Source organism: Eutrigla gurnardus (genome assembly GCF_963514095.1).
Source record: "Eutrigla gurnardus genome assembly, chromosome: 6".
NCBI lineage: Eukaryota > Metazoa > Chordata > Actinopteri > Perciformes > Triglidae > Eutrigla > Eutrigla gurnardus.
In genome coordinates this window covers 20,900,288-20,916,675 of record NC_139920.1, presented here as the reverse complement: position 1 = coordinate 20,916,675, position 16,388 = coordinate 20,900,288, and the positions used below count along the sequence as shown (strand labels likewise).

At 46.5% G+C, this 16,388-nt stretch overlaps 1 protein-coding gene across 7 annotated transcripts in view; it reads left to right on the top strand.

Moving 5' to 3' along the window:
- Positions 1-16,388, top strand: part of palld (palladin, cytoskeletal associated protein) — a 70,214-nt gene that overhangs the window by 44,359 nt on the left and 9,467 nt on the right. For 4 of the 7 annotated variants that reach the window (XM_084010591.1, XM_084010594.1, XM_084010593.1 and 1 more), the window contains 3 exons: positions 12,752-13,411; positions 14,532-14,676; positions 14,898-14,999. In XM_084010591.1, the coding sequence (XP_083866717.1) occupies positions 12,752-13,411; positions 14,532-14,676; positions 14,898-14,999 (907 nt within the window). Of the gene's footprint in view, positions 1-5,123; positions 5,272-12,751; positions 13,412-14,531; positions 14,677-14,897; positions 15,000-16,388 lie in introns of those variants that run through there. The other 3 variants (XM_084010597.1, XM_084010592.1, XM_084010595.1) reach the window with 3 other exon arrangements.

Genomic DNA, 16,388 nt, shown 5'->3' with positions numbered 1-16,388 from the left:
TTACTACGGCAATTTCCCCTACATTTTACTCGACCTAGCCCTCTTGCGTCTGTTTCTCTTCTCCCCGCCCTTTTCCGAACCAACGACCAATCGCCACACGCGTCACTGATTGACAGCAAGTCAAACAAGAAAATGAAACTAAAGGCACAATCTGTTTTTTTGTTTTTTTTTACTTTATGTGTTTACTCCACAGTTTGGCTTCATTACTGCTTAGAACAGTTAATTTAAAGTACTTATTCACGTTTTACATCCTACCTTGTTTATGCCTAAATTATCTTAATCTCTCATTAAACCATTGTTTCTTTATTAAGCTAAATTACTTTCGGTTTAATTGGCCTTACTGAGTTATTTTCATCCACCTTTTATTGGGAACCAACATGTTTTAATACCTCACTTTTTACACAGGCTACACAGGGTGCACAGGGTACACAACAAACCAAAGACCTACTATACGTACAGTAAGCTGTGTCTGTGCTTAATTATAAAGACGCGTTTTTACTTTTTCTTTTAAATGATATATAAACTAAATAATAATAAGTAATACATTCTATCTATCTATTCATTCTATCTAATCTAGGTCTATTTGTGTCCCTTTTTTCATGATCTTATAAACCAAGGGCTGCACGGGGGTGTAGTGGGTAGCACTGTTGCCTCACAGCAAGAGGGTCTGGGTTCAATTCCCGGTTCGGGTTCGGGTTCCTTCTGTGTGGAGTTTGCATGCTCTCTCCGGGTGCTCAGGCTTCCTCCCACAGTCCAAAGACATGCAGGATGGGGAAAGGAGTGATTGGTATAGTCATATGAATATGTTTCTGATATTGATATATATCATAGTATATAATTTAAAATTAGTTCTGTATTATCAAATGGACAAATAAGCCTACGGTTTGTTTCATTTGGCTCATATCATCGTAATACTCATCCACTAAGAAGTCAACATGGTGAGTCAATGTGAATTGTTGCTGTGACACAAGCAAACACACAGCAGCTTAAAACAAGTGATGCCACGTGTGTGTCTCTCGCCATACCAACGTCAACGTTTCAGGCCTCCACATACCGCGGTGAGGAAGATGAGGAATGGTCTAATCCATTTTAACGTGGCCTGGGGGATTTGTTTTTTCACGCAGCTTGACCATATACCTTCCAATCCATGTCCACTGACATAATTGCCACACCGCTGAGATGAAATGTTTTCTGCAGTAGCTCCAAAACCACTTTAACCCCAGTCGGGCTGTTGTCACGGGAACCAGCATACACACCGAGAGCAACAAACAGCTCTTTGCCAACATCAGTCTCACACTGTCACAAACATAGACACACACACAGCTTCTACTTGTGTTTACGGTGTGAAGACACAGCAGGTTTTATCAGATGACTGCTCGGGGTTTTTGCCACGCTATTCAGTTTAAACAGGATCTATACTCTTCCCGCGTCGTTGAGCGAGGAGTTCTCTGGCCACCGGGGGGGGGGGGGGGGGGGGGGGGGGGCGATCAGTCGCATATCTGTGCGGTGACTCAGAGCTTCCTCGCAGTAGCGTGTTTGTGTTTACAAGGTGCAAGTCATGAACCCTCTAATGAAGTACTAACAATCACTTTCTTGTCGAGGTGTTGCTGGCGGTTTTATGGAAAGCTGAGGGGGGGGGGCGTACACGTTAAATAACCACATATGGAAGAGCTGAGAATTTTGCTTGCGGTTCAATCGTCGGCATCAAATGTCAAATTTAAAAAAAAAATGGAAGTAAAATACACCAAATTGTGGATCGGTTCTCCCACCTGAGGCAGAATGTCTTTAGAATATCTGGACCTTCACAACGGTTATCCAGAGGCCGGTGCTACCTTTCAGGATCTGGGGTTAACTTCAGGTTTAACTCCGGATTTCACCTCTTACCAGGCCAATCACCATGGTAATGGCTGCTGCACACCTGACCCCCCTCTGGAGGAGGTTATGTTCAAGATACTGACCAATCAGAGCTCGATTATGAGATACTATTACAACCCCCAAATCCTGCTCAGTCCAGGCCTCTGGATCGCTTCACTATGGTGAATTCAGGCCAGACTTATGATCAGAATGAGGAGGGAGAAAAAGGCAGAAAGGGCAGAAACAGAAAGTTAGTTGTCATCGGGTGGAGGAAATGAGATTATACAACAGAATAAAAAATAAAAAAATGAAGTCAGCGAGAGACACGAGGGAGCAGAGAAAAGCTGATAATTTCACATCAATCTCCAGAGAGTGAGAGATGGGGCAGTCCTTAAAAGGACATGGGAGACACGGGATTGGCTGAGACGCCGGGCCAGCTAACCGCCGGATTGGTTGGTCGGGCTGGAATGACCCGCGTGGAATGGAGAAACTTTCCAAATAAGGAAGAGAGTTGTCAGAGCTGACCTTCATAACAGAGAGAGAGAGAGAGGGGTGAGCGGAGGGGGGAGAGGCAGCGATGAAAAGACAGGAGGGAGGGTGTGTGTGTGTGTGTGTGTGTGTGTGTGTGTGTGTGTGTGTGTGTGTGTGTGTGTGTGTGTGCGCTTGGGAGTTGACAGCATGGAAACTAACAAGCCTCAATGATCCCCTCATAGAAAGCAGACTGTGTTTCCCGGGAAAGAACACCCTGGTATTTTAAACACTGAGAAACACACTACACATTACCCTACACACACACACACACACACACACACACACACACACACACACACGTATATACACACATTGTTTCCGATGAGGTCAATCAACCCTGATTAAATCCTGACCCCACGTGTGATATGGACGTCAATTAGAGGCTGGGATCACGTGGGCGCTCTGTATCGCGTGACGCCGCTGTCGCCCAGATTCCCGAGCAGCGGAGGAGACTCTCGCCCCCCGAATGTGTCGAAGATGAGTCAGCGGGTCAGGGGATGACTTGGAGGGGGAGGAGCCTCACTGACGCTCGGAGGTATTATGTCACGATTATCTGAAAATGGCACTAAAACATGCTGGTATCACCAGAGATGGACAGAGTACTCGACCCCAGTACTTGAGTAAGAGTACAAATACTACTGGTCAAAATTTACTCCGTTACAAGTAAAAGTAGCTCAGTCGACATGGTACTCGAGTAAGAGTAAAAAAGTACTTGCTTTTAAAGGTACTTAAGTATCCAAAAGTACATGCTTTTAAATGTACTTTAAGTAAAAGTAAGAGTAAGAGTCAATTTCAAATAAAATGAATGGGATCACAGGACTACAGCAGATGTTGCAGATGCAGATGTTTATTAACAATCATTGAAATTGTAACCAAATGAACCTGCACCGTCCAACGAACTCTCTATCATTGGGAACTGGAACCCCTTCAAAGACCAATGTTGTCCCCACACCACTGGTTGAGAATTACTGTTTTACAAAAAACAACATCTCTGCTTTCAATAACTCAATGTTGAGGTCACTTGTCTTTACAGGAAGGACAATATAGGAGCACAACAAACTCTGTCTCCCCATGTATCCTTATGGGGAGGGATTACATATTTCAGCTTTTACGTAGATCCCAGTGGAGAGCGTGCACTGTGATAGGTTTCCTTCTTTGACAAACACAGCTTGTGTCCAATAGTACTTAAAAAAGAAAGAAAAAAGACCAGACCTGAAAGTAACAAGTACTTTTCAGCCTTTCTAGAAATTAACTTGAGTAAAAGTAAAAGTATTTGTCTTGGAAATGTATTCAAGTAAGAGTAATAAGTACCAAAGAAATCTAACACTCAAGTAAAGTACAAATCCTCTGGATATGTACTTAAGTACAGTACTTAAATTTACTCTACTTCAACTAGACGAATACACCGGGAAAATAAAACAAAAATATAGAAAAAGAGCTGCCAATGGAACAAATGAAAATTTGTCTGCTGAGTTTTCTTGAAAAATATGTAGTTACAACAAGCCTGAAATGCCCTGAAACTTTCCAGAGAGAGTCGAGCTGAAATGGCATTTCTCCATCATTAGTCAGGACTTCCTGAACACTTCGCTGAAAACAGAAACATTTGTCAACTTTAAGGTCTTCAAGGCAGTATTTATCTTCTGTACTGTGACGTATTTCTGAGTGAATCAGGAGGCGGGACTTAACGTTTGGAGGAATCTGATTTGATTATTGAAAAGTTGCACGTTGATTGATGGATGGATGTCATTGGATGATATTAAATCAATTGGTGGGTAATAGCTGATGTAACAACACGTCACATTTCCTTTAAAAAAATAGATTTTGACAAATAGACATTTTCATATTTTTTTCAGCATATATTATTAAATAGGTGAACAATATATATAGCAAGAGATTTAAGATGCATTGTCTAAAGATAAAACACAATATCTGACTGAAACGTTTACTTTTATAGTTAATTTTATAAAGTTATGAGACATTTTGATATGATTGTAGAGTTTTGCAGTGCTGTTTTATTGTCATACATCATAAAGACCCTCCGCAAAAACAAGGAATAATTCAATAAAAAAACAGCCACCATGAGGATATTGACCCCCCCCCTAAACTCCACACAGCCTCTCACTGGACCAGGTCCATCAACACTGAGTCATCAACAGCCTGGAAAACGCACGGTGACTCTAAAAATAGAGGCCGTGCACACATAAAAATAGAAATGATAAATTCCCCCCAAAAAGGCTTTTTGCTTCATCCACAAAAATGAAGAGAATTCTTCTAACGAGAACATTTGTTCACCGTTCAGTGAATGAAACCCCGGGGTCTCCATTACTCACATTGTTCCAGTACGGTCACATAAACTCTATCATGTTGCTTCGGCGTGGAGATAACAGTCACGTACAATACCTTACAATGCACACATTACATCAGTGTCACCGGAGCTGATCTGGTAAACTCTCCTCAATCACCCTGTCTCTTTAGTCTTTTTCTTTTTGTGGTAAAACAATCTAAAATGTGGACAATCAGATGCAGGTGTGTCTCTCTCTCTCGTGGACTTTCTTTCTTTATCTGTGACTCTGATTGCTGTTGTTATTTTTGGATTCCCAAAGGAATTTCCTCGGTCGGTGGAGGAGCTCTTACTCTGAAAGGGGGTTTGCTCTCTACGCAACAGGGCTGGGAGCTTTTATTGTGAAGAGGAGCAGCTCACAGACAGACTGACTCATGCATAGAGAGAGAGAGAGAGCGAGAGAGAGGGAGGGAGGGAGAGAGTCTGGCTGCTCAGCCTCTATATATGCTCCTCATACCTGGTAGTGCAGCACAGCAACGTAGTTTCACTCTCCTGCAGGGAAATATCACAGCAGCAACACAGCAACACAGCAACACAGCAACAAGGTAAAACTCTGACAACAAACTTACAGAATGATGATGATGATGATGATGATGATGATGATGATGATGATGATGATGATAAAAGCCTTTCCTTTCACTTTTAAACTTTGTGCTGTCAGAGAGAAAACTTTTGATTTAACAGATTGAGGTAGAATATGCTTCTTTTTATTCTCCTGGCGGACCGGTTAGTGTTTAAATCACATTTTCAGTGTGTGTGTGTGTGTGTGTGTGTGTGTGTGTGTGTGTGTGTGACAGCCATTCATTTGCTGGAGGCTCAGCAGCGACTTTGTTAGAGAGGAAGGGCAGAAGAGCGACTTTGAATCAGAGTCTCTCGGGTGTTTTGCAGACTTGTGTTTATGTGGCGAGGGTTCGGTTTGTTTGCAGAGCTCCTCGGTGGAGTCGCACGGATTAGTCAACGCAGTTACAGGCTACTTCATCTCACTCTTTCACTACTTCTTCTTCTTCTTCTTCTTCTTCTTCTTCTTCTTCTTCTCTCTTCTTCTTCTTCTTCTTCTTCTTCTTCTTCTTCTTCTTCTTCTTCTTCTTCTTCTTCTTCTTCTTCTTCTTCTTCTTCTTCTTCTTCTTCTTCTTCTTCTTCTTCTTCTTCTTCTTCTTCTTCTTCTTCTTCTTCTTCTTCTTCTTCTTCTTCTTCTTCACTTTCTGCCTCTCTTCTCCCCCCTCCCTCCTCCTCCTCACCTCCCTCCACTCCTGCTGCTAATCCCATTTGATGGCAATGTCTTTCCCACTCCAATCCAGGGAAGAATGTCTTCGGCATTCCTTCTATAGAGAGAGAGAAAAAAACAGGAGGAAAAAGGTGGAGGGGTGGGAGGGGGGTGGATGGATGGATGGAGGTATATATAAGCCCTCTTCACCTACACTTGGATATGAAATATGAGCCGAGACAAGGGAGCAAGCGAGGGAAATAATAGTTGAATAAGAAAGAAAGAGAGAAAGAAAAAAAGAAAGAAAGAAAGTAGGGCAGCAGTCGTGAGCTGTTGGTGTGGCTGGAATAAGAAAAAAACGCTCTGTGCAACGTTTTAAAGAGAAGAGGAGGAGGAGGAAGAGGAGGGGGGAGAAGGAAAACAGTCTGGTTCTGTTTTATGTGGTGTGTGTGCAATTAGGGGGGGGGGGGGGGGGGACTGGGGTACCCAGGGAGGAGAGGGGCTGAAATTGAGTTAAGGACACCAGGAGAACAAAAGGCTGGGGAGAGAACATGTCAGCTGACGGGGAGACGGGAATGAATGGAAGCTGCAGGAGGAGAGTAAAGCGATCTAACGTATGTAAACGCAGCGTTGGAGCAGCAGCAGGCTGGTTTCTGGGCTCAGACAGCCTCTGAAATTAAGACTGAAATGTTCTCGGAAACTTGGAGTGGTTCCTCCGCAGGTCTGCTTCCTCCAGACGGGGAGGCCTGAGTGATGGGAGGGACAAATGTCCCCCGAGAAGCGTTTCGGTTCTCCGTAAATATTGAGAAATCTCCCAAAACGTGACACATTTCCAGTGAAGAGGTGACACACAAAAAACGAAAAACTTCTTCCTCAGAGTCGTCAGCGTGGACGTCACACTGCTCGGGGGCATCAGACAAACTCGTACTGACACACATGCAATGATGATGCAACACGAGGAGAGGAAACCAGGTGTGTGTGGGAAAGAAAATGAGGTGCAGACACCTGGTTTTTGCATGACTGGCACGTTTTGGTGATTCGATCATGCATTTTCTACACCGTCATGAAACGCTGCTGCAAAGCTGAAGTCAACGGGGATCCAAACAAACAAAGAAAGAAGAATCTGAGTGACTGTACGGCAGCAAAACAAGTTTTAGAGGTTTTTGCCAACGAGTGTCAAGTGAGGTTCCTCCAAAATAATCACAATGCACAAAAACAGGGACTTGTTTCTGGAAATCTACTGATAAGAATAATAATAATACGTTTGATTTGTATCGTGCTTTAAGATGCTTTACAGAAGAAGAAAACAAAATTTGCGTCAAGTATTCATAACAAGGGTCACGTGACCCGTACAAACACACTGGACATATAAACCTCAGAGGTGTTTGTATCTGGTCGCCGTGTGTCCGTTTTTACGGCACTGTAAGAGCGAGGCGGGATTGTTTGCGTTGGAGGCGTGACACACGCTACATTGGACTACATGGACGTGAATCATTGACGCACGTCGTCAAGGTCATGCTGTCGCTGAGCGCCGGATGTGTGTTGCAGAAACACACGGACAGACGGACAGAGGTGTAATGCAAACACACAGCGGGGCCTGCAGCCCGAGGGTAGCCTCGAACGCCTTCACTTCGTCTGATCTCACCTCCTTCATGAAGAGAAGCTCAGTTCAACTAAACCCCCCCCCCCCCCCCCCATCAGCTGGCCAGGTCTAATAAAGCGGCTCCGTCTTCTTCGTCAGCCAGCTGTGGAGCGAACGAAACCTGCAGAGAGAGACCTGTAGATAGAGACCTGCAGTGAGAGACCTGCAGATAGAGATCTGCAGAGAGAGACCTGTAGATAGAGACCTGCAGATAGAGACCTGCAGAGAGAGACCTGCAGTGAGAGACCTGCAGAGAGAGACCTGCAGATAGAGACCTGCAGAGAGAGACCTGCAGTGAGAGACCTGCAGAGAGAGACCTGTACATAGAGACCTGCAGTGAGAGACCTGCAGAGAGAGACCTGCAGAGAGAGAGACCTGCAGAGAGAGACCTGCAGAGAGAGACCTGCAGATAGAGACCTGCAGAGAGAGACCTGCAGTGAGAGACCTGCAGAGAGAGACCTGCAGAGAGAGACCTGCAGAGAGAGACCTGCAGATAGAGACCTGCAGAGAGAGACCTGCAGAGAGAGACCTGTAGATAGAGACCTGTAGATAGAGACCTGCAGAGAGAGACCTGTAGATAGAGACCTGCAGAGAGAGACCTGCAGAGAGAGATCTGCAGATAGAGACCTGTAGAGAGAGACCTGTAGAGAGAGACCTGCAGAGAGAGACCTGTAGAGAGAGACCTGCAGAGAGAGACCTGCAGACCTCTCCGTAGAGACCTGTAGATAGAGACCTGCAGTAGAGACCTGTAGACAGAGAGACCTGCAGTGAGAGACCTGTAGATAGAGACCTGTAGATAGAGACCTGTAGATAGAGACCTGTTGATGGAGACCTGCAGTAGAGACCTGTAGATAGAGACCTGTAGATAGAGACCTGTTGATGGAGACCTGCAGTAGAGACCTGTAGATAGAGACCTGTAGATAGAGACCTGTTGATGGAGACCTGCAGAGAGAGACCTGTAGATAGAGACCTGCAGATAGAGAGACCTACAGAGAGAGACCTGCAGATAGAGGTCTCTTGATGGAGACCTGCAGATAGAGAGACCTGTAGATAGAGACCTGTTGATAGCTCCCGGCTAGCCGGTCTCGGTGCTGGACCGGTGGACTAGTTTTCTCACGCACTCCGGGTCATTATTGTTCAGGAAGCACAAACAAGCGGCGGAGAGTAAACACGGCTATTTAAAATGTTGCGGTCTGGACTTATTGAAGCAAGATGCTGCCGGGGAAGACCCACTGAGCCTGGCACGTCCCACCGGCACAACACTCTTCCAATTAGAACGCCGCTAAGCTGTTCCTGGATCTGTTTATAGAGCTCTTCCATGGAGAAACTGGAGAGACAAACAGTTACTTCAGACAAGACTTTTGCCCTTCCTCCATTCCTTCCTTCCTTCCTTCCTTCCTTCCTTCCTTCCTTCCTTCCTCCCTCTCTTCCGTCCTTCCTTCCTTCCTACCATTCCTCCTTCTGTCCTTCCTTCCTTCCTTCCTTCCTTCCTTCCTTCCTTCCTTCCTTCCTTCCTTCCTCCCTCTCTTCCTTCCTTCCTTTCTTCCTTCCTCCCTCCCTCCCTCCCTCCCTCTCTTCCTTCCTTCCTTCCTTCTTCCTTTGTCTCTTTCTTCCTTCCTTCCTTCCTTCCTTCCTCTCTTCCTATACCTTCCTTTCTTCCTTCCTCCCTCCCTCTCTTCCTTCCTTCCTTCCTTCCTCCCTCCCTCTCTTCCTTCCTTCCTTCCTCCCTCCCTCTCTTCCTTCCTTCCTTCCTTCCTCCTTCTGTCCATTCTTCCTTCCTTCCTTCCTTCCTCGCTCCCTCCCTCCCTCCCTCTCTTCCTTCCTTCTTTGTCTCTTTCTTCCTTACCGTACGGGTTCCGGTCTTAGCAAAGTGTTTTTCAGGATGAAATTGGGGAGACAGAACAGCTCAGCCTATTTTTAACCACCAAAAGTCCAGTTAAAAAAAAACGCCTGCAAGGCGAGGAGGAGTAATGCTGAGTTACAGAATGACAGACGGAGCGTTTTCTCTCAGTGAAGCCCGGCCCTCTGTGGGCCAGTTGGCTCAGACCAGAGTGGTGAAAACACAGGGCCGTTGGCATGGCGACAGAGAAACACTTCTCTTAAGTCGGAGAGGTGGAGGCCCGTCCTGCTTCTACAAAGACATCTGCAGAAGCCTTCTAACCGTTTACACAATCGTTTCGGTCTCAGCGAGGAAGCGGTGGGACATAGTCGGCAGGCGGTGGCCTCGTTGTGGTCAAAGCGGTCTGGACCATCAGAGCTGGGGGGCGTCCAGAGTCCAGATGACCCTCCGCTTGATGTAAAATCCCTAAGTGGGCCGTAAAACTGTTCACGCAGCTGCAAATTATACAAGCTGACCTTTTCATGCGCCATCAAATACAAAACAAATCTCCTAACAAGAACAATTTGGTAGCTGCGACAAAAAATAAACATTGGTAACCGTTTATAAGCGCATTACTAAGGGTTAGTAAACCTTAAAAATGCATTGTTCTCCCTTTAAATACAGAAGCTGCAAAAAGCTGGTTGACTGTTAATAAATGCATAATAAAGTATTAATTAACATGAACAATGCATTGGTCTCATTTTAAATTCAGTAGCTGCCAAAACATAATAATCGTTTATAAGCAGATAATTAAGGATTAATTAACCATTAACAAAGCATTGTTGTCGCTTTAGATACTGAAGCTGCAAAAAATAATATAAGTGCCTTTTTTTGTTGCTTTATTAAGATTAATAAACGTTTTGTTTTGAAGCAGTTCGTCTCGGTGATGAATGACGTTGGTTGCTTCGTCATATAGAAAACGTAAACAGCACCTTTTAAGGCAGAAAAGTGAACCTCCACTCTCATTATTTACAGTAAAATGTCAAAAAGGAGGTTAAAAACAACTGCGAGGGCTTTGAGGTGCGTCTGGCGTGGCGGTGGTGAAGCGGCGTGGTGGTGGGGTGAGAGGGATGAGGCGGAAATGAAGTGTGCTTCCTCTCTGCTGGAGCAGAGGGGCAGGGACAGCTCCCCCCCCTCTCTCTTCCAGAGAAAAAAGCCAAAAAAGGAAATCAAACCGCTCTGCAGAGCCTTCGCCAGCTGCCAAACTATTCCTGTAAAAGCACTTCTTTTGGTGGAGGAGGCCTGGACAGGAGAGCGGTGGAGGATGTAAAGAAAGATGTATACAGAGAAAGGGAGGAGGAGGAGGAGGGGGGGGGACACATTGAATCGATTGTGTGGAAAGGGGAGAGAGAGCGCCGGGTTCACAATAAACTCTGGAAGGGAAGCGTACGACAGAAACATAGTCGGTCCGGTTGGCGTGTGATCCGTTAACACGACGCTGCGAATGTCACTTCTGTGAAAACAGCCGCCAGCGTTGGTTGTAGACGAACGCTGGGGGGAAGAGAGGGGGGGGGGAGGTGCAATCTCACAGATGAAAAATAGTCACAAAAAAGACGATACTGATTATTCGACATCTGGAACAGATTTGGGCACGTGAGCCTGGTCCTGGTGGACCCCCTGATAACAGGCCTCCGCTGGGAGCCTCACTGTGTTCTGACATAGCTGGAGGTTTATAAAAAAAACTCACTTCTGTCATGTAGGTTATTCATCTTTTTAAAAGTATATAAAAAAACAATAAAAAAAACACGTACAGCTTGTTTCAGCAACGCAACGAGCAACTCCCACGATGACGTGACGACGTGGGGGGGGGGTTACTGGTCAACCACACCTCAGTAAAAAAACACAATAGTTCATCATCAGCACCCATCCCCAGACAAATGACATGGTCCCCTTCATCACAACGATTCAACAACACCAGCGGGCCGCGCCTCAACCACGTGCCCCCCCCCCCCCCTATAAAAACATCAGCTCAGACCAGTTTCTAGTTCTGCCGAGTCCTTTACTGTACTTGATGTCAACGGCTCTCTAACAACTCTTTTGTGAACGACTCGAGGCTGATAACCTATCAGGATCGTGCTGCTGCTGCAGCGGTTTCCTTCCCAGAACACACACACACACACACACACACACACACACACACACACACACACACACACACACACACACACACACACACACACACACACACACACACACACACACACACACACACACACACACACACACACACACAGCTTTGTCACCTTCAGACCAGAGAGGGGAAAACAGTTCAACTCCCGTTGAGGCTTTATGACCATGTGTTGATGTCATCCTCAAAAAGCCCTCGCCTCTGCAGGAATGAGTGCTAAAACCCAGGAATGACTCAGCATTTTTTTCTTCGGTTCCCTCGTCTTAATGAACGCATATTTTGGTTAGGTGCCTGAAATAAGGTCTGTGGTGAACACGAGTTTAAGAGGTTTTTAATGTTTTTGTTCTGCATCTGTAAATACCACTTGGTGACTGTTGAAGGTTTTTACGCATCTTTAAAAAAAGGCGGTTGCTAACAAGTGGCTGAATGAGACGATGAAACGTAATCATCAGGCGGAAACCTCAGATTCTGAAAAGTGAAGCCAACGCTGAAATGCCTTAAATTAGCATTCAGATTCCTCTCTGATTGTATAGAAGTCTATGAGAAAAGGTTCCTACTTCTCTCTTGATTTATTATCTCAGTAAACATTGTAAATATGAGTTAGTGGTTCAATCTCTAGTTTCAAGTCTTCTTCAGGTTGCTTGTGTTCTTCAGATCCAAGCGTCGCAATATGGTCACTTCCTTCACTGGTTGTAAAGATTCCATGAATGCCAAATTCGATGCTTCAAAACCGTAGTCCACCAAACAACGGGTGACGTCACCATGACGATGTCCACTTCTTACATACAGTCCATGAACATCACTAGAACACTAGTCCGCCTTTAGCTTAGTGGTGGCGACGTGTCAAGTCATGTGACTGCGGTGTAGTTCCTTTACAACCTAGAAGTCACACATAGGTGGACCGCGGTCCAGGTCTGGACCCGGACCTATGACTGGTCGTGCTCACATCTGGCCTCCAACGTGTCTTCCAGTTGTGATTCCACTACAGCTGGATGGAGACCAGGAGATGGTGTCATGCGTGAACTGACAACAGCTGCATGATTTTGTAACATTTTTACAAGCCTGACCCCCCTCCCCCCTCCCCCCCTCCCACATATAAATTCCCAAAGAAAGCAGCCGATGACTTGAGTTCCTCGTAACCGTCGCTGACTAACGTGCTTCTGCTTTCGCAGGAACGCGTCACAGCTGAAGCTGCTCCAGGATCAGATTCTACTGGAGCAACAGGAAGCCGCCTTCTGGCAGGAACAGGAACAGGAACGGCAGAGCCAGGAAGTCCCGCCTCCACCCGCCCCGCCGTCTCCGCCTCTCCCACCTCCTCCCTCCTTCCAGGAGTTGGAGAGCAGCGCCGCCATGCAGGCCAGCACCTTCAACTACGCCCGGCCCAAGCAGTTCATCGCCGCCCAGAGCCCCGGCAGGGCGGGGGGCTACGTCACCCAGTCCTCCGGCTCCTCGGGGTCCGGCATGTCCTCCCCGCTGTCTCCTCCCGCCTCGCACAAGCCCTTCGGCAGGGTCACCGTGCCCCCCTTCACCAAGGCTGGCAGTGTGGAGTCACCCAGCTCGCCTTCCTTCCCGCCTCCACCGCCGCCCTTCTTCAGTAACCTGTCCTCCCCGTCAGGCCCCGCCCAAGACTTCCCTCCTCCTCCCTCTCCTCCACCCCCTCCTCCCCCCCCACTCCCCATGTCTCCAGCCCTCTCGGACATGTCCTCGCCGTTCTCCTCCGTCCCGCCGTCTCCGGCCTCCAGCTTCCTGTCCTCGATGTTGCCCTCCACGCCCTCCACGCCCGGCAGCCCCGTGGTCAACGCTCTGGGCCTCCCAAAAGGCAACGGGACTGTGTGAGTATACCCTTGGGAAGGCCCGGGCCTTTTGGGGGCCCTAAGCAGAATTTGTCAAATAAACACTCAAGTTTCGGGATGGTAGTCTGTGATCCACCACGTCAAGGTCTGTCATGATGTGGACTGGGATGTCACTGGGTTCTTCCGTCCTGTAGATAATCCTCTTCTGATGGAGGGAGACATTTAGAATTATTTTTTTCACCTCCATCAAGAACATTCCACCTTAAACTCTTTGCCAGTAAATTTTCATCAGCCCCTCACTCACCCACTCACCCCTGGCATTCCTGCTGCAGTTAGAGAGAGATAAGAAGACACATTGTGGAATGTAATAGCTGGACATGTCCAGATAAGGGAGGATGAGAGAGAGAGAGAGAGGGGGGGGGGGGGGGGGGGCTGTGACGTTAAAGTTGAGCTTAAAGAGTTCCCATCATGCTTTTCTGTTTCCACCTTTAGTGTGTTTATAGTTTGTTGTTCATGTAAAACGAGAGAGAGTCAAATCCTAAAGTCCAGGTCCAAAGGGAGTTACTCAATCAGAGTTTCGTCTCTTCTTCACATGAAGTGGTGATGTCACTAACCCATTCGCATCATAACCGCCCCGCCGCTAGCTCAATCAATCAAAGGCATTCTTAAAGCAAGCTGTAACGTAAAAAAAAAATTATCAGCAGAACAACTCCTAGTATCTGGTTATGTTAAGGGGGGGCGGGACGTTTCTCAAAAAAACACACAAAAAGCAGTTGGACCAATCAGAGCAGGCTGGGCTTTTTGGGGAGGGAGGGGTCAAACAGAGCGTTTTCTTGTAGAGAGATTCTGAGAAAGTGCTGCTGCAGCACGGCCTGATGGGAAAAATAAATCAGAGTATGTAAACGTGTTCTAGTAGGAACCTGAAATACAAGTATGAAACAAAACATTAGCATAATAGGTATAATAAATGTTTTTATTCCTTTTAGATTGTATTTTTATCTCAAAGTAAAATATTTTCTTCCTAGGAAAACAAAATGAGATGGATCCTTACGTGAATCAGTATCAACCAATAATATCATGACATCCATCAATCAATCAATCAGTTTCTTACTTGATGAGATAATCTTGAATACATCAAACCAATGTTCTCTGTTTCCAGTAGGGCGTTCCCCAGGAAGTCCTCGGTCACCAGGACGCCACGCACAACCTCCGACTCCGACATCCAAGGGTCCAAGGACGCCGTCATCCAGGACCTGGAGCGGAAGCTGCGCTTCAAAGAGGAGCGCATGAGCAACGGCCAGCAGGTGTGTGTGTGTGTGTGTGTGTGTGTGTTAATGTTTGTGTTCAGTAACAGATTAACATCCATGAAGGACAACAAGCCATAATTTAAGCTTTTGTGCCAAGCGGCCGCAAACAAATTAATGTTATCTCCATAAATAATTAACATGAGACAACTTAATGTTTGTGTTCTGCTGCTGACACACTAACCTAAGCCCCCCGCTGACCCCATTAATCCTGCTTCCAGAAGTTAACCTATGAGGAGAAGATGGCTCGCAGGCTGCTGGGTGCCGACAACGCCGCCACAGTCTTAAACACACAGGAGGCGGAAGAGGAGCCGGTCACACAGGTACGGAGGTCACCAGGATCCACACACACACACACACACACACACACACACACACACACACACACACACCTGACAACACACAGGCATGGCAACACGATAAAAGGAAACGCCTCTTTGTTTGGTTCAGTAAAAAAAATTGAAATTGAAACAGAAATACTTACAGGACCTGAACAGCGGTCTCCTGGGTGAAAGGCCGTGTTTTTTTTTTTTACCCGTCCATCAGCCGACAGACTCGTCCAGTGACTTTGGGACAGGTCATATAGGGGAACCTGTAATCCACAACGAAATACGGGGGAGGAGAAAACTATCTACACACACACACACACACACAGACACACACACACACACAGACACACAGGGGAATGGGTCAAACAAACACAGGACATTTGCCCAGGAGACCGTTCGTTGGACTGTTCGTGTCCAACTAAACATTTGCAAGTTAACACTTCAGTTAAAATCGTTAGTGTCGACGCGTTGGAGGAAGAAGAACGTGTTCGTTTTTTAAAAACAACCGTTGAACGAGCTCCGTTCTGTTCACACTTTGTCATTCCTGTCTGATGACTTCTGGTTTTCCTTTATGTTGATTGTTGATTCAGAACCCCCCCCCCCCCCCCCCCCCCCTCCCCCTCCCTAAACACTGCTGGGGAGAGCATCATGAAAGCTGGGTATAAACACTGTAAAGTCCTCCAGAGGCTTCCATAAAAAGCTCTGTTTATGCAAATGGCTGGAAACCAGTGTTGCTGCAAACACGCTGGAGGGGAACGCCGTCGCCGGCGTCTGAACGTAGCGTGTTGTTGTAGCGACGGAGCAGCAGCTCCACGCAGCGCTGGGTCCTTATTCATGGATGACCTGGCTCTTTATGAAGGCACTACATGTTTTTCATTCTCTTTAGGGTCTATTCTTTCACACTGGTACGAATGTATCATTAGATAATAATGCCTCATTTGCATATTTAAACATTCACATTTCAGAAAACTTCCACCTGCAGAGTCTCCCTTCACTTCCATCTAAGCAAGAAAAAAATAATGTATTGGTCGTTGCACCGCAGCGCTGCAAAGCCTGAATGCATCGTGAGGTGTCGTGATAGTAAAGCATGTGGATGGATCTGACACACACACACACTAAACAACACGACACACACAAAACCACTTTCTTTCTCTCAACAGGAAGACCCGTCGTCTGATAGATAATCTTTCCCTCAAAAGGTGTTTAAAAGCCTGCGTTCCTGTCTCACTCTCTGTCTCACTCTGGTTTTTCCTTCACTGTGTGTAAACGTGCACACAAAGTCACGCTTGAAGCCCACGTGATCCCTCTGACTCCTCCGAGGACCAGGATCAGGATCGAGGCCTGGGAATTAGCTGATAAGCGCACAAAAGGTGGCAACAGTGA